At 37.1% G+C, this 25,421-nt stretch overlaps 1 protein-coding gene across 1 annotated transcript in view; it reads right to left on the bottom strand.

Annotated features, from left to right (window-relative positions):
- Window positions 1-25,421, bottom strand: part of PCDH15 (protocadherin related 15) — a gene marked incomplete at its 3' end in the record, with an annotated part of 1,039,494 nt that overhangs the window by 162,614 nt on the left and 851,459 nt on the right. The window contains exons 16-19 of the mRNA XM_089692803.1: window positions 23,005-23,198; window positions 22,235-22,367; window positions 20,152-20,231; window positions 14,509-14,602 (exon numbers count right to left, since the gene is read on the bottom strand). Coding sequence (XP_089548929.1) covers window positions 14,509-14,602; window positions 20,152-20,231; window positions 22,235-22,367; window positions 23,005-23,198 — 501 coding nt within the window. The remainder of the gene's footprint in view (window positions 1-14,508; window positions 14,603-20,151; window positions 20,232-22,234; window positions 22,368-23,004; window positions 23,199-25,421) is intronic.

The following is a 25,421-nucleotide window of genomic DNA, read 5'->3' as shown; positions in this document are numbered from 1 at the left end:
GGGCACTGATGAGGAGGCACTGATGAGGCTACACCAATATGCAGCCCTGATGGGCACTGATATGTGTCACTGATGGGCATTGATAGGCGGCACTGATGGACACTGACAGGTATCACTGATGGGCACTGACAGCCAGCACCGATGGTCACTGACAGCCAGCACCTATAGTCACTGATAGCCAGCACTGATACAAATCACTGATGGGCACTAACAGCAAGAACTGATGGGCACTATTAGCCACATTGATGGGCACTGATGGGCTACACTGATAATCAAGGCACTGATGATCAGTGCTCTGATCATCAGTGTAGAATGTCCGCAGCATTTCATCTTCCTGACATTCTCAAGTAAGCCTCTTGAGAACGTCACAAAGACAAAACGCTGCATCGGGGCGTAGTGGGAAGGGACGTCATCCCACACAGTGACACCGGAAGTGGTCAATACAGGAGAAGGAGGTGGTGAGAGAGCCTAGAGCCAGATCCTTGTTATCCCTAGGCTTATGATGTAACATGCATTTTTATCCTGATGCAAGGGTATGCACCTAAAATGTGACTGGGCATGGTGGAAATGGTTTTTTAATATTGTTTTAAAGATTTCACACTATGGCAGTCTCCCTCCATTACTCCCTACATGTTGTGTGACATTTAAAAGAACAGATTGGCCCAAGAAGGAGAAGGCTGATGGTGGTTATCCATGATACTAAGTGCTGTATGACTTACCTGTGATAGTTAGTGTTCTGTTTATGGTGGAGGATTTCAGGAACACTATGGTACTGATTGTTGGAAATGGAGCACTTTTTTGATCACGGACACTTTAATACGTTCAAAGACATTGTGCATTATACTGTGAATAACTGAAAGCACTTGGACACTTTATATGCACAGAGAGACTTTATTGAAGCACAAAGCACACTTTATTAAATCATGTTTCATTTTTATTTGAGGATATGAGCATTGTAGAAAATATGCTTGTTTATTGCACATGTTTAAACAAAAACCAATAGCGCTGTATAACAGATAGAGTATATATAAGGGCTGATTGTATAGCTCATGGTACAGCAGCTGTGGTGCATTAAGGGTTACATACAAAGTGCTGGTTCACATTATTTAAATTATTTTGTCCATCAGCTCATCCCCCATCATTGTACCTGTTGTATCACTTGACACTCCCTTTTAGATTGTAAGCTCTAATGAGCAGGGCTCTCTAATTTCACTTGTATTGAATTATATTGTAACTGTACTGTCTGCCCTCATATTGTAAAGCACTGTGCAAGCTGTTGGCACTATGTAATCCCTGAATAATAATAATATTAATTCAAATGTAAACCAAACTAATGAGCAGAGGAGAAGCTGCAAAGCATTCGCAGAATCTAGGAAGTTCTGGAAAGAGATTGCCAACAAACAGGAAACACTATTTAAATAAAAAAGCTTACTATATATTGGCATGTCAAAAAGAACTACTTTTTGTAGTTATTACAATGTTGAAGTTACGAAATAAAAAACGTATGTTGTGATTACAGAACTTAAGCTGCTATGGCTGATCGCCCTTATGATTTACTTTGTGTCTGAATTATAAACTGGGCTACACAAACTGGCATGCTCACAAGAAAATCAGTCAAATTATACACACACATTGAAAAAAGTGAATTTTATGTATAATCATTGGAGCTCTCTGACTTTCAACACAGAATCAGAAGCTGGCAGCATACAGTACACACTGCAATTTGTAAATACTGTTTCATTCTGCAAAAAGAAAAGATGTTTTAAGAAATCCCAAAATATATCCCTCGCTGCTTAACTACAGACAAGAATATGGCAACTTTTATGAAGCAAATAGGATATTAGGAAAATGAGTAAATACCATATATATTATTTATTAATATTTATGTGTAAAAAAAATGGCATTTAATATAGGTGTAAATTCAGCTATAGGTGCTTCCATCAGGGTTGTATGTTTGTGTGTTTTAAACTTGTGCAGAATGAAAACATTTGTTTAGTTTGCATTCGTTATTTAAAAAATTTTGTTGTGTTCAATTAGTTTAATTAGTTTTCAGAATTTGTTTTGTTACGTTTTCTATATTGATTCTATTCAAATTCAATTTGACCAAAATTTGAATTCAAATTGGCATGCAAATTATAATTTATAATAATTCTAATTTTTATTCTATTTTTATTCTTTTACTATATTTTCTATTATTTTCTTTTCTATTCTATTCCAACTTATTCAAATTCGAATTTACTCTATTTGAAATTAAAATTTTGGAAGATGGTTATATTCTATTTTATTCTATTCTTTTCTATTGATTTTTCTATTCTATTCAAATTTATTCTATTTGAAATGCAAATTTTGGAAAAGTTATATTTTTTCTAGTTTATTCTATTCTACTGTTTTTTCTATTCTATTCTTTTTTATTCTATGCTATTCTATTCTTTTCAAATTCAAATTAATTATATTCAAAATTAGAATTTCGGATGACAGTTATATTCTCTCTTTTTTATTTTATTCTATTTGAAAAGGAAGAAAATCTTTGCACTTAGCCCAATATTATATATAATAAAAAAAATAAAAATGAATGAATGTAAAAGTGAACTGCTGCTACTACCTTCCTGAATACCAGAATAAATAATTTCAACACATAAAAAGTGCACTGTTCACTTTAAATGTGATAAATAAATGAAGAAATATGTGCAAACTAAAAATACATGAATTTTCAATTTGCACATATTTCTTCATTTATCACATTTAAAGTAAACAGAGCACTTTTTATGTGTTGAAATTATTCTGTACTATTGCTTTTTTATTATATTCTTTTCTATTGTATTCTATATTTTCTTTTTGATTCTATTCTTTTCTATTCTATTTGAAATTCAAATTTCGGAAGAGAGTTATATTGTTCATATTTTATGCTATTCTGTTTTTTCTATTCTATTCCTTTCAATTCTATTCTATTCTTTTATATTGTAATGTATTCGATTGTGTTCTATTGTTTCTCTGTTCTATTCTATTCAATTCTTTTTTCATTCTATTATTTTCTGAGCTATTCTAATCTATTCTATTATTTTATGTTCTGTACTATTCTTTTCATATTCAAAATTTGAGTCAAATTTGATTAGAATTTTGTCTGAATATCATCTGAATTTCATTTCGTTATTTTGGATTAGTTACTATTATAATTTGGAAATTTCGAGACATCTGAATGCCCGAATAATGAAAAGAATTTGTACGAATTTGGAATGAAACAAACTGCACATGTCTAGTGTGTTTGTGCAGGTCGTACTTAGCTGATGTCAGCTGTAAAATATGTAAGTTCAGGCTAGTCCACCTGGAAAGGCCAGACAACCTTATCTTCCTAGCATATCAGGGGGATAGTTAAGACCTTTTACTTAGAAGTTATTCAGTCCTTTGGTTGGCCCAGAGCAAATACTCCATTCTCTCTTTTAATAAGTTTGTTCTGACCCTGTGACATATTCACTTTCAGTACTTTCAACTGAGTGGAAGCCACGTCATTTTCCTATGAATTTTAAACACTTTGCTGCTTGATGGAGACCTTAAATTTGTGCATTTTCCTGGGAGATATAACTTTTGCCCTGGCTAGATTTACGTTCTTTTTCACATAGCTACTCTGCTGTAGTTTATTACTGTTAACCAGATTCCAGTTCAAACACCTAACAAAGAAACAAAAGGTTTTTTTTTCTATTAACCTAGTAATTAAGGTAATTTTTAAAGGGTAAGTACTTTATATGCATCCTTGTAAAAACATTTACTGTACACACATTATATTAAGAGGAGCAAGAGTTGTGTGTTTCTAATGTCCTTCTAAGCACAAATCTGAAAATTGACACGTAGCATGCCTTACCATACTTTTATATAATCCACATATTAAAGCAGAGTTCCACTCAAAACTGAAAGCTCCGCTTATTTGTCTCCTCCCCCCTCCACTGCCATATTTGGCACCTTTTGGGGGGGAGCGGGTACCTGGTTATGACAGGTACCTGCTCCCACTTTTGGCTCAGTTCGCCACAGCAAAGTGAGCCGGAATTTCGGCCCACTCCTCCCTTCCACAGTCTCCAGGGAACTTTCACAGGTCCCAGGAGACTGCTGGACCAATTAGGAGGCGCAGAGGAAACTCGCGCATGCACAGTGGGCACCAGGTTGTAAAGCCGCAACTTGCCAGAGCCTGGTGCCCACAGTTGAGATGCCGGCGCCATTGAGGCAAGAAGGGAAGAAGGGTGAGAACATCGCTGGACCCTGGGACAGGTAAGTGTGTGTTTATTAAAAGTCAACAGCTACAGTTTTTGTAGCTGCTGACTTTTAATAAACACAAAAACAGCTGGAACTCCGCTTCAATTTAAATATCAGGTGCAAACAATGCATTGAAATTGTAATTCTAGCAGCAATCAGTAAAAGATGATAAAGCTTCAAAGTATATCTGCGTTCAATGAAACATAAATAAATTGACCCTAGGAATGAAATGCAGGCAACCAATAGTGCCCACGTATGCATTTTTTTCAGCTCCACCATTTGCTATTTGTGAGTGAAGTCACTCAGCACATTTAGTGACTAACTGTAAGGCAAAGAAGGTGAGAGGGGTCAAGCCAAGCACTGACTTTATGAAAAGTGAGTATTTTTATGACAGAGTACTCTGGAATAAAGCCACCAAATCCTAAAGCATTATGGAGAAAATTCAGTTTGTGGAAGGGAACCATTAGGTGCTTGCATTTCATTCCAAAGGCCAGTTTACCTACTTTTAGTAAAGATATACTTTTGGTACAGATATAATCTAAAATTAAACTTCAGAGAGACATAGAAGATCATTATTTAATCCAAATATACATTTCTTTAAGATATTACAATCTTAACCGCTTCCATATCGGGCACTTTTACCCCCTTCCAGCCCAGGCCAATTTCCAGGTTTCAGTGCTCTCACACTTTGAATGACAATTGCGCGATCATGCAACACTGTACCCAAACTAAAATTTTATAATTTTCTTCACGCAACTATTTAATCACCACTGGGGTTTTTAATTTTTGCTAAATTAACAAAAACAGACCGAAAATTTTGAAAAAAAACGTTTTTCTTTGTTTCTTTTATAAAAGTTTGCAAATAAATAATTGTTCTTCATACGTTTAGGCTAAAATGTATTCTACTACATGTCTTTGGTGAAAATAACCCAAATCAGTATTTATGATTTAGTCTGTCGGAAAGTTATAGAGTTCATAAACTATGGGATATATCTGAAAATTGATGGATCCTGAAGTACTGACAGCCAATCTAATTTCTTGAGGTCCAAGAATGTCAGAACAGTACAGATATCCCCAAAATGACCCCTTTTTGCAAAGTAGACAGTCCGACGTATTTCACAACAGGCAAGTTTTTTTGAAGTTGTAATTTTTTCGGAAAATGAAGAAATTAAAAAAATGACTTTCACTATTTTTTTTTTACATACTGTCACCAGTGCAGTACAGCATCATCATATAACTGGCATGGTGGTGATCAGGGACACTGACTGGTGACAGTATGAAAAAAAAATGATAATTTTTTTTTAAAATTTAAAAATTATTATTTTTGTATTAAACTTTTTCTCTTTTTTTAAGATTTTTTTTTCATGTTTCACTATGACCAAAAGAAGTATAATGTTACCATAGTAACATTGTACTACTTTGGGAAAGTGATCAGTATTTTTTTTTTTTTTTTTTACACAATTTGCTTATAGCAAAGAATTACTTTGCTATAAGCAAGCATTTACCTGAATTAAATCAATTAATTCATTTTTTTTTTTGTGATTAGCTGTGATTTGGCCACGGCTAATCACATGACACAGCTGGGCTGTGATTGGCCCAGCTTGTGCATGTGATCGCTGTGACCATTCACAACTAGACACACTTGTAAACAATGGATGGCATGAAAGGAAGCCATCCATTGTATACAACTGTCATGTGACCTGCTGTGATTGGTCACAGCAGGCCACATGGTACTGGCAATGGGGTCGGTACACAGATTTGTCATCGGCTGTGTCCGAGGTACACGGCCGGTGACAGATCGCGCCGCAGCGTGGCCCTGTGGGCATGCACAATGTGCGCTCTGAAAAGGATGCCATATGGCGTCCACCCGGAGGGATGAGGTATTCACCCAGCCGGCATCTGGCTATAGGCCGGGCGGCAACTGGTTAAAGACTAAGTTCACATTTTAAATAAACTGGTCCATGCAGGAAAGAATCCCCAGTAGTTTAAGATTTATTGTAAAAATATTTTTAATGCAAATGCAATACCTGTAGACCTTTTCTGTAACCAATAAAAATCTGGCTGAAATACTCCCATTGTTTATATCACTTTGTCCAGATGTATTTCCATGACATGGGCTACAACAAAATGGCCACTGCAACATATTTTGTAAAGACAACTAGAGTTACAATTTCTTCAGTTGTCCTCAAAGAAGAAGGCTCATTGATCATTTTGTTTTTTCCTAAAGCATGAGATGGAAAGGGCTACAGCAGTGTGAGAATCCTGGTGGAAATGTATAAGTGGATAGTCTTTACTGCAATGGGAGACTGCACACTAAAAGCACAGCTTTTGAATCAGGAAGTGTGTTTGCTTCTGCAATGCTGGGAGTGCCCAATGACTGTTGTGTCCTGGAAATAAACCAGGACATACATTTGTACACATTGGGAATATTTCAGCCAGGCTTCTCATGGGTGACAGAAAAAGCCTGCAGGTATGACATTTGCCTTACACAATAGTTTTATAAATGCCACAGTTTATTTTAAACTACTGAAGCCCATTATCTCACATTTGTTTATGTAAAAGGTGAACGTATCCTTTAAAGTGTATCCAAACCCAAACAAATGGTTTTAGTTGTAATCAATTTGTTTGCTTCCTTGCTTTTCTCCTTTTTTTCTGTAGACTTGTTTTGTGAAATAAAAATGTCTGCAAAATGGTGTCAAAGCAACTTTCTGTGACAGGGTAACAACACTGCCCTTCTATGTGCAGCATATAGAAACAGCACTGTCACCCTGATCTGTTCATTCCTGTTGTGGATTGTAACATAATTTACCAACACATTCAGCATTAGCTACCCTCTGCTAGTAACAGGCATATGAAGTAAGAATCCATTACCTTGCTAACTGATGCAATGTGGATCTTGGAACAGACAAAAAAAAAATACTTTCCAACAACTTAGGTATCTGTGAATACATATAATTTTGCATTAGGGTTGAATTTAACTTTAAGAACTGTTGGTATAAGTACCAGGATCTGTCTATATATCAGCTACTTCTACTCCCTTACAAGGAAAGGATAAAATAGGAAAGGGTTGCAGAGTGAACAAATCAGCCCCAGAACCGCTCATCAGGTTGAATACATGGCATATGCAAAGTGCACACAGCAGACAAATCTACTGCAGAGAGACTTCCAACTGGCACCTACCTAGCTGCATTTTAATATATTTATGGGTGCTATCTTTCCTTCTCAAATGAGTTAGCAATTGCAATAATACTTTCATTTATCCTCATAGGATAGTTCATCAGTGGACTGTGTGTGTTATCTTAAAAACTTACAGGCTTCTTTTGGTTTTGTAGGCCTATAAAACACGTGGAGGGCTGTCGCCACCATTAAGGCAGAGTCTTCAGATCATAGACTTCTACAGTAATGGATTTCAGTGGCCATTCTTCTTCAGCCCACACTCTGGATGCTTTCTGTCCATAGTGCTTGGTGGGAGGGCTGTAGTCGCCAGAGATGGCAGACTGTAAGCATGTGTACTTACTAACTTGAGTGGCCAATTTTCTGCAGTCTGTTCTTTCACCCGTAATAGTCTAAAACATATTTGTATGCTGCGGCATTAACATTGGCATTCAGTGGAAACACCTGAATTAAGCAGTTTGGAGTGTTCACATATTCTTGACCATGATGAGTATACTCAATACTGGCTTATGTTCGCTCAGACCATTACATAATACCTCTGTGTTCATTCAAAATTCCCAGCTAACTTGGGTCTCTGGGTTCTCTTAGCTCTCTCAGCCTTTTCAGTTTCAGCACCATGCTGCACAGGCCCACTCCCTGGCCTCTGGATAGGGGTGGTTCATGCACCCTGGGCTATCTCATTCTTCAGAGTCCTCCAGATTCCCACAGTCCCCTGGACTCGTCTAGTCATCTTGGTTCTCTCAGTCAACAAGGCTAACTTAGCAATCTCGACTCTCTTAGCCCTATGTACAAGGGAGCTCCCCAGCATGGAATGATGTCTCTTGAGTGGCACACGCCTGTCTACTAAGGGCAGCCCTGAACTAAGCCCAGGTCCTTCTTTATAAGGGCTGTGTAAGGGACCGCCCGGCGGTACCACTAGCACTCCACTGATCGGATGTTCCCAGCGCACGGAGTCTAAGCCCCAGAGTACTTGTTCACCAGGGCCCCTGATGGTGGGGATGGACTTGGAGTACCCCAGGACCAGGTCGTGACTACTGAGGACACCCGTCAGTGGTAGGGGTATTCGCCAGGGGCTCCCACGGGAGAGAGCCAGGTATGAGGAGGTCTGGAGACCCCGTTGAGAGGGACGGATGGATGGATGGATGGCTGAGCAGGTGCAGGGTCATACAAGCCGGGTCGGTAACTATGGGGACGGTGCGGTACAGAGCAGCGGGCAAAGAATAGTCGGGTCACACGCCAGGTCAGCAACAGCAGGTCAGATCCAATAGGGGGCATTCAGGAGAGAGGTCAGGCAAGCAAGGGTCAAGAACAGGAGAAAACAGCAAGGTCAGGGCACAATCCGGGTCAGCAACTTACTACAACAGGTTCACAGGTTCACAGGATACAAGGAGACCAAAAGGCACTGGATGACAGCTCAGGGCCATTTAAATATCCCGCCCTGCGCTGTCATTGGTGCCAGGCGCGCGCCCGTGGTCACTACTGCGCATGCGCGAACCTGATTGCCGCGGTCGGCCAAGTCCCGGCGCTCGCGTACAGGGAGGTGTACTGCGCCTGCGCCGAGCCCAGCGGCGCGGCGATCTCCGACAGGCTGTGTGCACCTGCATTAACAGCCTTCCAGTCTCCTGGAGGACTTGGACACTGGGTTGGAGTTTTCTTTCCTCCCAAAGCTCTTTGAAATCTCTAAACTCTTAAATCCAATTTAGGAATACCAGAGAGGGAGAAAACCTAAAAAACCCCCACTAACAATGAATATTCCAGAGCACTGCGCTCTGCATACATGCAAACTCTGTTTCCCATTTCCTTACTTTATACACTGGCAGGCCTTCATACTGTCAATATATATATATATATATACATATACATACACACATACACACACACAGTATATTTAGAGCAAATATAATTATTAAACCAGAAGGGAATTCATTTTCTTAAAAAATTTACATTTCTGTAAATAATTAATTAAAAAATAAATTGTTGCATGTATTGCACCATATTTGTTCTGTCTGGACATTCTTGTGATAGAGTAACATTACATGATAATAATACTTTGCTATTCACTCCTTGTTCTTTTACATTTTTTTTAGTTGATTTATACTTCTAAAACAAGTTTAAAGATAAAATGGAATTTTTTTCTAAATGCTGCAGCGTGGACAGTATCCTAACATATCCTTGTAATAGTTACCTAATGTTCACTACTCAGGTTTATTTAAAAGAAAACAAACTGCAATGGATTAGGGGCTTGGCAATTTAGTGGCTCTATATTAGAAAAACAGTTTCAAGATATTAAGGAATAAAACCTGAAATAGAGTGAAGTTTGGGCTATTATGATGTTAAACTTTTCTTTCCTTTTTTAGGGGTTTTTTGACACTCAAATCATAGAAGATATAGCTAGCAGGAAAAGAAGGAATGAAAGATACAGACAAGAAATATGAGAACAGGAGAATTGCTGAAGAAATGAGGACTAAATGATGAACAAGATAGAATGAGAGAAAAAATGAAATTAAGAAAAATACTAATCTAAGCCTATTTCTCAACATATTCAAGTAAACAGACTTATCTCAGAGGACCTATATAGATTGAAAATGGAAATATGGTCACATTTCCTTCCTCAAAACTATTGAATGGTATGCTTGCTAAAGTGGTTGCTAAAGGTTTTTTTTAAACTTCATGCATTATATACATGAAAGTAAAAAACCTTTTGTGTGCTGCTCCCCCCACAGCCCCTCCTACTTACCTGAGCCCTATCGTAATTCAGTGCTGTGCAGGGATGCCTCAGCTCTCCCGGGTCTCTCTCTCCTAATTGGCTGAGACATAGCATAGCCAATGGCTCCCACTGCTGTCAATCACAACCAGTGAGCATGGAGCGAGGGTGGAGCCAGAACATGCTCTATGTGTCTTATGAACACACAGGGCTGGCTTGGGAGCTCTGGGGGCACTTAACCTGGGTGGAGTGGCCAGGAGCACGAGAGGGGGATCAGGACTGCTCTGTGCAAAACCATTGCATAGAGCAGGCAAGTATAAGCTGTTTGTTATTAACAGAAAAAAGCTTTTAGTGTTACTTTAAGGTTGCAACATATCTGTACACTCACTGGCCATTTTATTAGGTACACCTTGCTAGTGCCAAGAAAATATCCCCCACACCATTACAGCACCACCACCAGCCTGAACCGTTGATACAACACAGGATGGATCCATGCTTTCATGTTGTTTACACCAAATTCTGACCATCTGAATGTCACAACTGAAATCAAATGCCCATTCTCCTCTGACATCAACAAGGCATTTTCGTCCACACAACTGGTGCTCACTAGATATTTTCTTTTTTTCAGGCCATTCTCTGTAAACCCTAGAGATGGTTGTGTGTAAAAATCCCAGCAGATCAGCAGTTTTTGAAATACTCAGACCAGCCCGTCTGGCACCAACAACCATGTTACATTCAAAGTCTCTTAAATCCCCTTTCTTCCGCATTCTGATGCTCGGTTTGAACTTCAGTGAGTCATCTTGAACACGTCTACATGCCTAAATGCATTGAGCTGCTGCCATGTGACTGGCTGATTTGTGTTACCAAGCAATTGAACAGGTACACCTAATAAAGTGGCCGGTGAGTGTACTGAACCATAATAAAATTAATCAATGTCAATTGTCTATGACAAGCTTCAGTGATTAGGCTTCAAGCTATCATTAGGCAGTAGGTTAATTTTGCCAATCAGAGTGAACATTTTGTACATAATCTGGAGCAGTGAATAAAAGCTAAAAGGCTTAGATTTTCCCTGAAATTCACCTTGCTTTCCTGGTTACCATATTACCCAAAAAAGTCCTGCAGCTTCTGGTATCTTTTAAGTCTGAATGCACTGGGACTTGAGCCTGTAAACACATAGATCAGTGTGTTTACTGATTTGTGAACCTACCCGTCTTTAAGCTCATTTCAGCCTTGCCTTGCCTATCCATACTGGACACAAGATTGACAATCAGGTAAAATGAAAAGCATGACTGAAAGGGATGCTAGGCTCAGGATACAATTAGATAAAAAAAATACTTTAGATAAAAAAATATTCCCCTATGGTACTTTAATGCAGCAAACATATTATTACACGTGTACTAAAAAAATAACTTTTTTAAATCATATATTTTATTACATAGAAGTATTGGTGAGAAGTGCATTATCTTTAAAAACATTAGCTCTGATAACTATTGCAAGGATATTTTCCTTCACATTGCACCAAAACAACATTCCCAAAAATTACCGATGTGTTTCGAACATTCCACTTTTTGATCTTCTTCAGGGTGCATTAAAGTCCCATAGGGGGACATTTTTATCTATATTCATGTTGGGGACGAGCAGCTAGATACTCACCTTTTTGTTATGAGGCTACAGTAGACTTTATCTTTACAATAAATTGAGTTGACTTTTTGATTTTTTCTTAGTTGAAATATGTTCTTAATGGCATTAGTAGTTGACTGATTTACATTTACTCTGGACTGGAATTGCTCTGTACAGTCATCCATACAATGGGGTTGATTTACCCCATTGCAATTGCACTAATTTACCCCAGAGATTAGTGAATGTGGTGAAACTCTGACGATTTCATCCAATCATGTACAAACAAAAATTATGTTTTTTTTTTCCTTGCACTTAATTTGGTATTCTTTACAAAGTGAAGCTTTGCCTCATTCACCAAGTTCTGGGCAAATTGAGTGCAACTACACTTGGAAAGTGACAGCCTATTTGCCTTTAGTAAACCAACCCCATTAAATAATAGGCAGACAATCTGAGACTACTCTTGTAGTACAAACAATTTCCACAGATCTTCTCAGCTATTAAACTACCAGGATGCAAGGCTCTCTCTATTCTGCTCTGTAATTTTTTTATTTTTGTTTACAAACGATTTTATTGCATAAAAGTAGACTGTAAAACAACAGCGCATTGTTAAATAAAATGTTCAACAATAACAAGGCACTTTTGAATAGTACAATACAGAGAAGTATATTAATGTAAGAAAGAAAAAGAAAAGAAAAATTAAGATTGCAGAAACATGAAATGTGTAAATGATGAGGTAGATTAAATGATACATCTGTCAACAGTATATGCCATACGACTTTCACTGGGAATGTTATTAATCATGCAATAGATGTCTACAATCCCTCCATGACTCCCACTTTTTATCAAATAAGTGCATCCTATCCAATATGGTATAATGAATACCATGAGCATTACAGTATCAATTCTGTGTAAGACGGAGGTCAAGGGTACAGCATTGGACTTCCAATGCAAGGCAATAGACCATAAAGTGGCAATACATATAGTATGTATCAATCTCATAATGGCATCAAAGACCCCCGGGATATGAGCCCCCAGTAAGCAGGTCTGCATAGACAATCGTACCTGGGTGCCCGCCAGTGAGGTAGCCACCTCAGATAGCTTGCACCAAATCACAGATACCATCGGGCAATCCCAAAATATATGAACCAAAGTTCCCGTAAGGCCACAGCCCCGGAAAAAGAGGAGGGACTGCTCTGTAATTTTTAACAATTTTCATGATTGGTTTAGGTTCCAAACATTAAAAAGAACTGATCAAATGTCCATATTTGCTCATTGGACACAATGGTAAAGATTGTGATTTGATGATGTGTTTGAAAGTAAACAGTCAATACTGATACATTTAGTGCATACCTGCTTTAATATCAAATTAATTCTACACACCCCTGAGAATTATTGGTGTTAGCAGCAATTAAAAAGAATATCAGCTCTAAGTTCATGTTTGTTCTTTTCATTGTCCTTTTGTTTATTGTGCTATAGTCTTTATCCTATTCAGAGCCAGAATTAGATAATAAACAATAGCATGGTGCATATTATAATGTTTTTTTGAATTTACTGTTATAAAATGACAGCTGTAGCTGTATGTGAATATCAATGCCATCATAAAAACATGTCCCTAGTAATCATGCAAAGTTGTTAAACATAAAGGGCAAGCCAGCAAAGCACATCATTGCCAGAATATTCCAGGTCACAGAAACACGGTACATAAAACCTGTTACGGTTCACTGCATGCACAATTAAACGTGAGATGCTTCCCATTTTCTCTGAGAGAAATAGAAACAAGGGTGTGAAGTGACCTAAACAAACATTGGCGCAACATCAATTCACTAAATGTGTTGTCTTTTCTTTTGATGCATTATTTACAAACAAAGGCACATGCATTTGAAATATATGTTGATAACGCTTTTACATAGCTAACACATGCCATACACTGTACAGTTCCTGAAGAAATAACTGAAATGCACTCAGTGGGTGGCCCTGCCAGCCCTGCTACGTTTGACAAAAGTCAGTCATTCTAATTAGCGTATTTGAAAATTTTCAGCAGAACTGTGAATGCATCAAATTAGATGCAGCCGCTGTTTAGGTGTTTTGACAGCCGGAAAGGCTGGCTGTCCGAATACAATAACTGCAATGGGAGAATTGATCATCCATGTGGTTGTCATACGGAGGAATCATTTAGCTTTTATTGTTCAGCCTTCAGTTGGTTTAAGACCAACTTAAAGTGGAATTCCAGGCTAGAACTAACTAAGCTTAAAACTGCTCTCACCCTCTTTCCTTGAATTATACCAACTACCTTGTAGAAGGAAATGCATGTACTTCTCTTTTCTCAGGGAGCTGCAGTCCAGGCACATGATCTCCCCAGCAGCTTGCTTCAGGGGAGAGGAGAGAGCACTGGCAACAGACGGAATGTCTCTGCTGTGAAATCTCCCATTGGCTTACTATGGGGTATCCATTGTCAGCTCCCCTGAAGCCAGCCACTGACAGCCCTGCATTTGACAAGTCTGGAATTCCACTTTAGTACTTGACCTTTCATCTATTTACTATATGGTTACACATTCATCCTGTTCAAAAATGTAATACAAGTGTAATAATTTGTGTTTTTTCATTAGAATAAACTAGACAAAGGAATTTATAAACCTCTAAAATAATGATCTGTGTATGACTTGCAACATATTTTAGCCAAATTGATTTCAAAGAAACATTTCAAAGTTCATACAAATAGAATAACATAATACATTAACATAATTAATCAAAGTTAGTCAGAAACTTACTCCATCAGGCCGGCCATCTGAAGCTGTAACTATCAAAATATAACGATCCGTACTTTCCCTGTCCAGAGGTTTTGCCAAGATTAAAAGTCCAGAGCTAAATAAAAAAATATTGTAATTGTTGGTGACAAGCAAATACATTTACATTTACATAAAATGTGTACTGGTTTTATTATATTATCATATTATCCTTTTATACTATGTTCAGGACTATGTTCAGCAAATGGAATTTGACTACCTTTGCTGTTTTTTTTACTTTATTATTTTCCTGTGAAAAGCCTGTGTGTGTAAATAAACGTCAAGGCAGAAAATCAAATTACACATCCAGATGTATGAGTCAGAGGAGGGAATCCCTTCTCTTCTAGTCTGCATAAATGAGATTGTCTGGGTTTTTTTAAGGCTGTCAGAAAGTGATCAATCAGTGATAATCAGTGTCATGGGTGCACCCTACATGAATCATTATTAAAATAGTAGTTGTGTACAAAATATTAAAATATAACAAGGAACATCTGTTTATAAACTTGCAAATAAAATTTAAAAAAATCATGGCCAAAACCCATCATAGTTTCATCATCAGTTTTAACCTGTTATAGCAAACAATCAGGAATCATTTAATTCATTATTAGCTTTTAAAAGTACATTTAAGTCAAATGCACCTTATTGCTCTGCAATTGTGAAACATGGATCCGGACTCTTCCTTGTTTCTCTACTGCCCTACTTTTCATGCTCTCCTCACCCCTCTGTTGGTTGCAAAGTGTCATGTGGCCAACAGGGGGCACACAGAGCAGGAAGGGAAAGCTGACAAATTAACTAAGGAATATCTTGACCTCTTTTTTACTCTGATTTGTGACATTTCCCTGGCCTAGTTACATAGCTATACTGGTAATAAAATGTATTTAGTCAGGCAGAGTAGCCAGGTGCAGAATACAATATTTAAAATGTTTGAAAATTGGAAATTAGACCCTTTAACAGATAGGCTGTGTTCTCAGGCACATGATATGTGTGTGATATTGTAGTGGCCTTCAGTGCCTGAACACAGTATTACTATATTTGTATAGGTCTTAGTTTAACTTACAAACTAGATGATGTACAAAAAAGTAACACTGCATAAAGGCACCAGTTCTGCTAGGCTAAACATCGTCAAATGGCAATATAATCAAATTGTAATTCAGTCCTGCACAGAAACCTCCTAAAAACCAATATAAATTTGAGTGTAATTTGCACTGTTTTACAGATAGCATTAACAACCCTCTGACTGATTTTACATATTGCCTGAATGCAGTAAAATTTATTTTTGACATATGAAAGACCAATTTGCAAAAATGTTCAAACTTTATAAATATAATTTGCAAAACTAGATCAACTTGTGTCTTTTTCCACACTGATCAACTACAGTATATAGCAAGCTAGGTGGAAAAAGTTGATGCTAAAAGCTAAATTTAATACATTTTTATGCTACAAAGATCTGTTTTATCTTTTAAAGTAATTTTCAATGAACAGAAAGTATACAGGAACTATGGGGATGATCTATAAAAGGGAATACTTCACTATGCGTGGGAAATTTTCACCATAAAAGGGAATTTCATTTTGCAAAGAATACCCAATAATGTGCAAGAAAGTTATCTTAATCATCAAGCTATGGGGAATGTCTCCATACAAAGTGAACAGCTGATTCACCTTTAGTAAATCAACCTAACATATATAGTAAGTAAACAAAAAAAATTAGAAAAGGGACTTTAAAAGGTGGGTACTTTTGTTTATACTTAAAAATTTGAACACAAGGTTTATTTATAGACTGATATAGAGTGATATAAATGTGATATAAATGTTGTCTAGTAGATATTTTTTCATAGAGCTGCCATTATTATTATTATTATTATTATTCTCTATGGAGAAATACTGTTTTGAATATGTGAGTACTTTTAAGTTATATATTAGGTTATGTAGTTACATCTTGGTTTAAGGGGCACCCCTGTGGGATGCACATCTGCAATATAGTGGTAACATGGAAGGAATAGTATTGATTTAATTGTCTATATAGATATTTAAGCTAATATCCTCTAAAGTTCTAGGTTGTGATATGCTGATACTGTATATAAACTCTGTCCTCCCTTAGGATTATGTACTATTGGTCTTAGATTGGCTGGTCCTTCGGTCACAAGTTGGTGAGAAGGGCTGGGGTCTGACGCCGCGCCCGTCACACCACTAACAGTTGACCATGGAATCTTTAGTAGCAAGGAAATTTCACGGATGGACTTACTGCACAGGTGGTATCACGGTACCATGCTTCAATTCACTGAGATCCTGAGAGTGACCCATTCTTTCACAAATGTTTGTAGAAGTGGTCTGCATGCCTAGGTGCTTTCTTGTATACATCTGTGGCCATGGAGAAGATTGGAACACCTGAATCCAATGATTTGGAGTGGTGTCCCAATACTTTTGGCAATATGGTGTATTAAGTCCCATTTTTAGTGTATTTTTTTTCTTTAAAGTTGCAGAGAAGTTGATATCTTTCTGTGTGGTTGCAGCAGTATATATTTATATCAGTCAACAGATAAGTAAAACAACAAAACCCTAACAAATATGTGCCCATTCATAAAATGTGTTAATTTAGGCTGATTGGTTTTGGGGCCTCTAAGTGACACATAATGTATTTAAATGTATCAATACCAAACCAAATATTATTTTAGCTAAACATTAGTAGGTCAAGTATGCCATCTGACTTCACCTGTGCAGGGATACAGAAAGGATGTACATTGGTTGGAAAGTGAAATGTGTACAGGAGCTAGACCTAGTGCTGCTGGTATGCAAGGGGGATAGGATAGGTAGATGACCCCTGGCTAGTGAGAAGAGACAGATCAGGAGCTAATCCTGGGCATAGAATGAAGATAGAGGGCCAAGGAGGTGCTGAAAAAGTTGGCATAGGATCAGTTGATCGTGAGGGCATAAAGGAGGCTAAGAGGGAGTTGGTCATATTGGTAGATGAAGAAGTGGAGAAAGGGAGGAGGCTGCACATGAGCCAATTTAGGATCAAAGGCAGTAATCCAAAAGTAACTATCTGGGCCTTATATGAAATGTCATTCTCCTGTCCTTAGGGAGGAACAATGGTTAACCACTAGAGCTTACACCCTTCATGACCATGCCATTTTTTGCTATTTGGCACTGTGCTAGTTTAACTGGTAATTGAACGGTCATACAACACAGTACCTAAATGAAATGTATATAATTTTTTCACACAAATTGAGCTTTCTTTCGGTGGTATATATTCACCACTGGGTTTTTTATTTTTACTATATAAACGAAAAAAGACAGAAAATTTAGAAAAAAGAAAACAATATTTTTTGCTTTTTGCTATAAGAAATATCCAATTAAAAAAAATAAAAAAACCCTAATTTTTTCATAAATTTAGGCCAAAATGTCTTCTTGCTGCAAAAAAATATTAATAAGTGTACAGTGGGGATCGAAAGTTTGGGCACCCCAGCTAAACATTTGTATTAATGTGCATAAAGAAGCCAAGGAAAGATGGAAAAATCTCCAAAAGGCATCAAATTACAGATTAGACATTCTTATAATATGTCAACAAAAGTTACATTTTATTTCCATCGTTTACACTTTCAAAATAACAGAAAACAAAAAAATGGCGTCTGCAAAAGTTTGGGCACCCTGCAGAATTTATAGCATGCTATGCCCCCTTTGGCAAGTATCACAGCTTGTAAACGCTTTTTGTAGCCAGCTAAGAGTCTTTCAATTCTTGTTTGAGGTATCTTTGCCCCTTCTTCCTTACAAAAGTTTTCCAGTTCTTTGAGATTTCTGGGCTGTCTGTCACGCACTGCTCTTTTAAGGTCTATTCATAGATTTTCAATTATGTTGAGGTCAGGAGAATGTGAAGGCCATGGCAAAACCTTCAGTTTACGCCTCTTGATGTAATCCCCCGTGGATTTCGAGGTGTGTTTAGGATCATTATCCTAAACACACCTCGATAAACTATTTTCATTATAAAATTACTACTAGCTTAGGGGTTGATCAGATGACATCATGTTGGTGAAGCTGAACAGTTCAGCATATACTTTATGTGCAGCACTGCATGCAACTATTAACCATTTACACAGAAGTAGGTATTTTTATGTTAAAGGATAAGTTCATCTTTTGAACAAAAATAATAAATGCACTTTTTTTGCAGGTAAAAAAATGTGCACTTATTATTTTTGTCCAAAGGATCCTGGAAAGCATTGAACCAGTGATCAGTAGATCGCTGATGCCATGCAGGTCTCCTGCAGACCTAACAGAATATCTGCTTGCCGTACAGGATGTATGAGCAAGCAGATATTCAGGAAGCTTCAATGAACTACCATGGCGCTCTACAGTGCTGTGGTAATTCATTGAGAACTACAAGCCCACAGCCGCTACGGCTATCGGGACTTGTCATTCATTCATTCACGGAAGTCCGTGAATGAGTGACGTGGTCATGTGGCCCAGCACAGCCATGCTGTTTTCAAATTTGACAGATAGTATGGGGAAACTTCTCCTCATACTATCTGTCAGAAGCAGGGGGAGTGGCAGGCGTGGCTGCAGCTATGGGAACATGTTACATGTTCCACCCCAAAAATGGGTGGAACATGTAACATCTTCCCAAAGGTGAACTTATCCTTTAAGACTGCTTTCACACTGATCCATTTTTCTTCTGCTTTTGCATTAAAAAAGTAGAAGTAGAATGTAACCATGTAATCCTATGTAAAACTCTTCACACTGATCCATTGCAAGTCCACTGCATTTTTTAAAAGCCTGCTTCCTTTTTTGTGCAGGTTTGGTACAGTAAACAAAACTGCACCAAAATGCACCTCCCCATTGAAGTGAATGGAAAACGTGGCAAAAACACAAACAAACCCATGTTGCATTTTGGTGTGGTTTGAGAGTCACATGTTGTGTAAAAACACACCACAAACACAGTAAAAATACAGCAAAATGCATATGCATCACATGATCGGGACCTCGTACAGAGGTCCCGTCCAACGAACGGTGTTCCACTGTGTCTGGAGGACACAGTCGGCACCAGATCGCGATGCTGAGCGCTCCCAGGGAGCGCGCACAAGCAGGGTGCGGGGAGACCGTTTATAAACAGCCACACGTACCTGCACTGCCACTGTCCGGCCGTTTATATACAATGGCCGGACGGGAGGTGGTTAAACAGCTAAATGTGGCTAGTTACCAGTGCTAGACAGCACAGCAAGGTCCTGGATCACTCCACTGATAGTGAGGCACTATTCCTCTCACTGATACCAATGATGGGATACTATTCCTCCCACTGATACCAATGATGGGGCACTATATCTCCCACTGACACCAATAATGGGGCAGTATTTCTCCCACTGACACCAATGATGGGGCACTATACTTCCTCCTATTGACCATAGGCCCTATATAATTGTTTTAATCCTACTGACCACCTTGCCTGAGACATTGTCTACTTCCACTTATGTCAGGGCATTTTCCACTCCTGCTGGCCACAGTCCAGCCCTTCTAAAGTCTGAAGAACAGTTAACTGGCCCTTTGTTTAGAAAATTTGGAGACCCCTAATTTATACTATACAAATATTGTACCCTAACGTTGTTGGGTTTTTTCTTTTTATTGACAGTGAGAGTGTCTTACCTTACTGTTATATTAAAGACTTTCTGAGGATCTCCATTCTGTATTAAATATGTAATAGGATCTCCTTCTCTGTCTGTAGCCTTTAAAGAAAGAAAGTATAGACATGCATATTAAGTGTACAATAAACATAATTCCTAATTTGATCCAAGTACAGCATATAACTAGTCACATAATTATAAAAAGAACTTGATGAATTAAAATCTCCTTTTTCCCTCTATAATTTAGACCCTGAGTGTAGTGAATACATAAGGAAAAAAGAGTCAGTGTGCTGTGCATAGCCCTGTCATAGAGAATCTACCTATTCCAGCCCCTCACTACTTACTGCACTCTGTATAACAGTTTGTGACAATCTGGGACAACGAAGGAGTTGAGCCAAGCACACCTAGAGGAGGGGTTAGTTATATCTGTGACTGCTATAGCAGTAAATATTCTGAAAGGTGCCAGATTCTTTAAGAACTTCATACTTATGGACCATTTGCCCTATTTCAGTGCACGTGTACCATGCATTGGTTTAAGGCAATCTATTCATTTTAATGGGTTACCTAATGCACCAAAGCAGGTACATGTAGCAATTTTGGTAACCCACCACAAGATACTTCAGTGAGTTTCCAAGTGTTGAACAGCAGCACACATCTGTTGGCCAGAATAAATTGCACCACATTGCACCAGTGCATGTATTGTGAATTGCCACAGTAACGGATTCTTAATCTGTCTTTCGTAAATTAGGGCAATCAAGGCTTAATCTGGATTTAGGTACAGATGACAAAATCTTTAAAAAAAATCACTCTTATTGCAATAACTAGTGTTATTAACAGGATGCCAGGAAGCAGCTTTTACACTTAAACTGTCCCTTATCAAAATCCCCCCTGAAGTTTTACAAGTACAATAGGTAGTGATGATTACATCAGAAGAGTTGGAATATTATTGGTTCACTTAAATATTTGGATATAGATCCATCTAAATTGTGGATTATTCAGGCAAGTTAAGAAGGAAAGTACCAGTGGTTTATGAACTACATTATTTTTCTGGACAAATCAGCTGTTATATACTTTGGCAAAACAGAAAAATGCTATTTAACTTATTCATCTGACTAGACAATTGATTCATGGTTAGTTTTATATCAATATTTCTAGGTGATAGGGAAATTAAAAAAGTGAATCACATCTGGAGTGGGTTTATCATGTGTCTTGTAACATTATCTTTCTTCAGTCTTCATTAGGAACCATAGACAGAAAATAATAAAAATCATAAAATTTTGTATAAATGAAAAGGACATAGAAACAAGAACATTATTTTTTTTGTATTATAGTAGCAAAATATGTCAAACGTCTTAATTTCCCCTTTACTGTTCATATTTGTAGTGAGAAATGCTATTGCTTTTAAAATGAGCTCCTTTTCTTTAAACTCTTCTAACTTCAAAATAAATGTGACAGAAACAGCATGCATTCTGCCATAATTAGCTTATTCTAACAAATAAAAAGAACTGTTGCAGTTGCTAGGCTCATATAAGCTGCTGTCATAGTAAGTGCAGTTTTATTAAAGCCTATTTTCATCAAACATTTTGAATGGAGTTATAAAAAGTTTATAATATTTTAAGAATTATTAATGTATAAAAATAGGCAGGTAAATAATAGGTGGTCTTTATGGATCATAACTGCCCTGAAGATAAGAGCTGAGAAAATCCAGGAGATTTAGCACACTGTTATTGTAAATGTGCTAATTTTGTAGTTATTAGTGAGTGTTTGAAACATCCCTAAATACATTTGTCATAGAGCACTTCATATTTATTTTATGGCAGCATGCAGTACAATATTTCTGCCCCACTGACCAGAGGATACATCCACGTAACAATCTGTCACTGCTCCATGGACTTAACCATTTTGACCTTGCAAAATGGTTGAAATGGGATTCATTATCACCAAGAACAGTTTGTATGGACTTTCTCCTTGTATTCATATGGATTTCATCAAAGTATTTTGAAAAAAAAAAACAATATTCTGAGTAATATTCTGGATTTTTCTATTGACTTCTAAGCAAAACAAAAGCAAATGCACATTACATGGCACAGATATATAGTCAATACCTGAAGATTTAAAAGATTAGCACCTATACGCATGGCTTCACTGATTTCAAGGTTGTACATCAATTGTGGAAAGCGAGGAGGACTCTGATTGTTTGGTGGGAGTACTTCAATATAAACAGTAGTGATAGAACTCCTGAAATAAACAATGCAGATAGAATCCAAGTAAGATAAAAATATTTAGGTTTTTATTTTTACAGCAGAATATCAGTAGCCATCCACAGCCTGATAAAAACAAGTAAAACATCAGAATAGATTGCTGTTTGCAATGACTGAGCAGTGTTCATGTGGTTCGAAGATCGGTTAAGGGGGCAGTCTAAATTGCCTGGAAAGCATTCAAGAACTACAGAGCACCAAATTAGACTCAGCTGGCTTTCAAAATTATAACAGCATACAAGACCATGAAGTGCAATATGTCACTTCATGTATTCATTTTCTGCATTCATACTTCTTTCCCAAAAATCTAGGAGCAATCCATGACTAAAATGGTGAAAGGTTTCAAGACATTACACAATGGAAAAAAGGGCTATCAGAGCAACTGGCATTCATCCATGCTGGCTACTATTGTTGGACACTATGGCAGGATGGACACAGTTGGGACATTTTTTTATTTGATATACAACACAGAGTTTTGTTTATTTCAAAATTGAGATTGCACATTTTTTTATTTGTAGCACTGCACTATGCATTTATTAATATATTTTATTTACCAACAGTAGTTTTTCTATGCAGCTTTTAGAAATAGAATGCTCGATAATGTATTTTATACATACCTTCTTTGAGCAAGAGGGGCATTATCAGATGCTTTTACCGTTAGAGCATATGACTCCCCAACTGTCAGTGTGACTCCTGGACTAATGCTGATGACACCAGACTTGTTATTGATGACAAACTGCCCCTGAGCTCCAGCTAGGATTTCATATGTGATCTGCCCATTAGTTCCTTCATCTGCATCTACAGCTGTGAGCTGAAAGTAAAACATCAGAGGAAATAACCATCAGCTCACAGATTCCATTTTTTCTCAACATTTTGACTTGTCTTTAAAATGAACTGTTTGACATGAATGTTTCTTTACAAAAAGTAAAACAATTTGTGCAGTTAAATATAAATGAATGTACAATTTTGTAAATTAAAGTTTTGATTTCTTGCTGAAAACAATGAAATTTGAATTCTAATAGCATATTAGATTGCTACATAATGTCTCTGAAAGAGTATTTATTCAGTGTATTGCAATGTCAACATTTATAGTTTTCTATATGAAACCATCTGGCAAAATCTAAATACCATAGTTAACATCATCGGGTAGCTAACAGTATAATCTAATCTCACATATCTGCAGCTGCAAAAAGTTTTGCCTTGGTTCTGCTTAGTAAATTCTGATACTACTATGCAAATAGCAACTTGCTGGAGACTACTATATACATAAAAATAGACATGATCCTCTGGTCTCCACATACCAATGCAATGATCATTGTATAGTCAGATAAAGGAGGATAATCTCCTCTCTCATGAAACAGAAACATTGCAGAATCTTTGTGGCAGCCTTGGACTTTGGGCGAGGAATTCAGCAGGCATTTTATGCTACTAGCTACTGTTCTTAGCTTTATTATTTTTTTTTTGGTCGATGGCTTCATTTTTAAACCCATTCAAACCATTCTCTTATGGCTTCTATGTTTTTTTCATATATTTTCATATTACATGTTTCTTATTTAGTGAACCACACTTTTAAATTTGCATAAGCAAAACAGAGCCTAGCTATCCACAAGGCAGCCTAGGAAGAAAACTTGGAGCTGGTGGAATTTCAGGGACGTTACCCAATAGCTATATGCTTCTTCAGTAAACCAAGGGGATAACACAATTGGTCAAAACTGTGCACCTGCCTCTCATGTCACAAGAGAGGAAGCACTTCTAGATAGGTAATGCCTTATGGGATGTGTCATTGAAAACAATGGGCACCATTCTGCCTTAATCCATTCTTAACCAAATGAGAGATGTGTTCTGCTTCAACACCCTGTTGAGAAAATCCACACATTACTTACTGTCCTTAATCCTTACTAATTGACAGTCACTCTCTTGGGCCACACACATTCTACAGCCCCCATAGCTTTGTTGGGAGCCTTCCATCTTTTCATTATTTAAGTATAGTGAAGTTAAGAGGCAATTTTTTTTCTCAATCAGTAATGGGGAAATAAATTGTACTTTAACTTATAAGCTACTACACTTATCTCCACATTAGAGCATTGTACTCTGTTTCCATTAATCTTAAATTTGTACTGAGAAATTGGCATAAAATGCCTTTCAGAAGCAAAGTGTGTTGATGCCTGATGAAACAAGAAACTATTCTAAGTAGAAGAGATGCAGTTTTGAAATAGAGCCAAGACAATGGTTTTTTTCCAAAGCTGAATATTTTTGGGTTAGAATAGAGTTTATGTAGAGAATAAACGGGCTCCACTAAGCCAATTTTTAGCCTATCATAACCACTTGCTGCACAAGGAAATTTATCACATAGATGTAAAATTCAGCATTTTTTGCTAGAAACTTACTTAAAAATCCAAAATATTATATATTTTCTGAAAAAGAGGACCCACATAATAAAATGGTAGTTTTTGCAATTTTTTTTATGTTGCATGATATTTGTGCATTTGTTTATCAAATGCAAATTTTCAGGCAAAAAAAACACTTAAATGCATTTCAGTGCACTCATACTCATACCAAATTGTTTGGGAACTTTGGTAAAATATAACAGATATTGTTGCACTGAGTAAATAAATACCAAACATGCCAATATTTAAAATTCTTCATACCTGTAAAATTGCAATAAACTATGGTACCTAAAAATCATCATGAGTAACTTTTTAAAAGTTTATATGTTATGAGCTCTCTCAAATTATTTTTCTCACTCTGACATTTGTGGTGATACCTCAGGTGTTGTTCAATTAACATTTACATATGGGTGTGGAACCTACATGTACCTTTACATTTGAGCATTAGCATGGGGGGATGGGGCTGCTTTTTTTATTTATTTATTTGTTTATACAGTTTTTCTTTATTTTTTTTTTATTGCCTTTATTTTATTTTATATTGCCTTTTATTAACTTTATTGCCTCTGAGGAAACCGTGAATCAAAACTGCAAGTGAAAAAATCCTCCTCAGTTTCAGGATCATTATTCACAGAGAAGGAGAAGAAATA

This window comes from Staurois parvus, unplaced genomic scaffold, assembly GCF_062004578.1.
Source record: "Staurois parvus isolate SC_StPar_1 unplaced genomic scaffold, SC_StPar_1.0 ptg000604l, whole genome shotgun sequence".
Classification (NCBI taxonomy): domain Eukaryota; kingdom Metazoa; phylum Chordata; class Amphibia; order Anura; family Ranidae; genus Staurois; species Staurois parvus.
The sequence above is the reverse complement of the archived record's forward strand: the minus strand, read 5'-3'. Positions and strand labels throughout refer to the sequence as shown.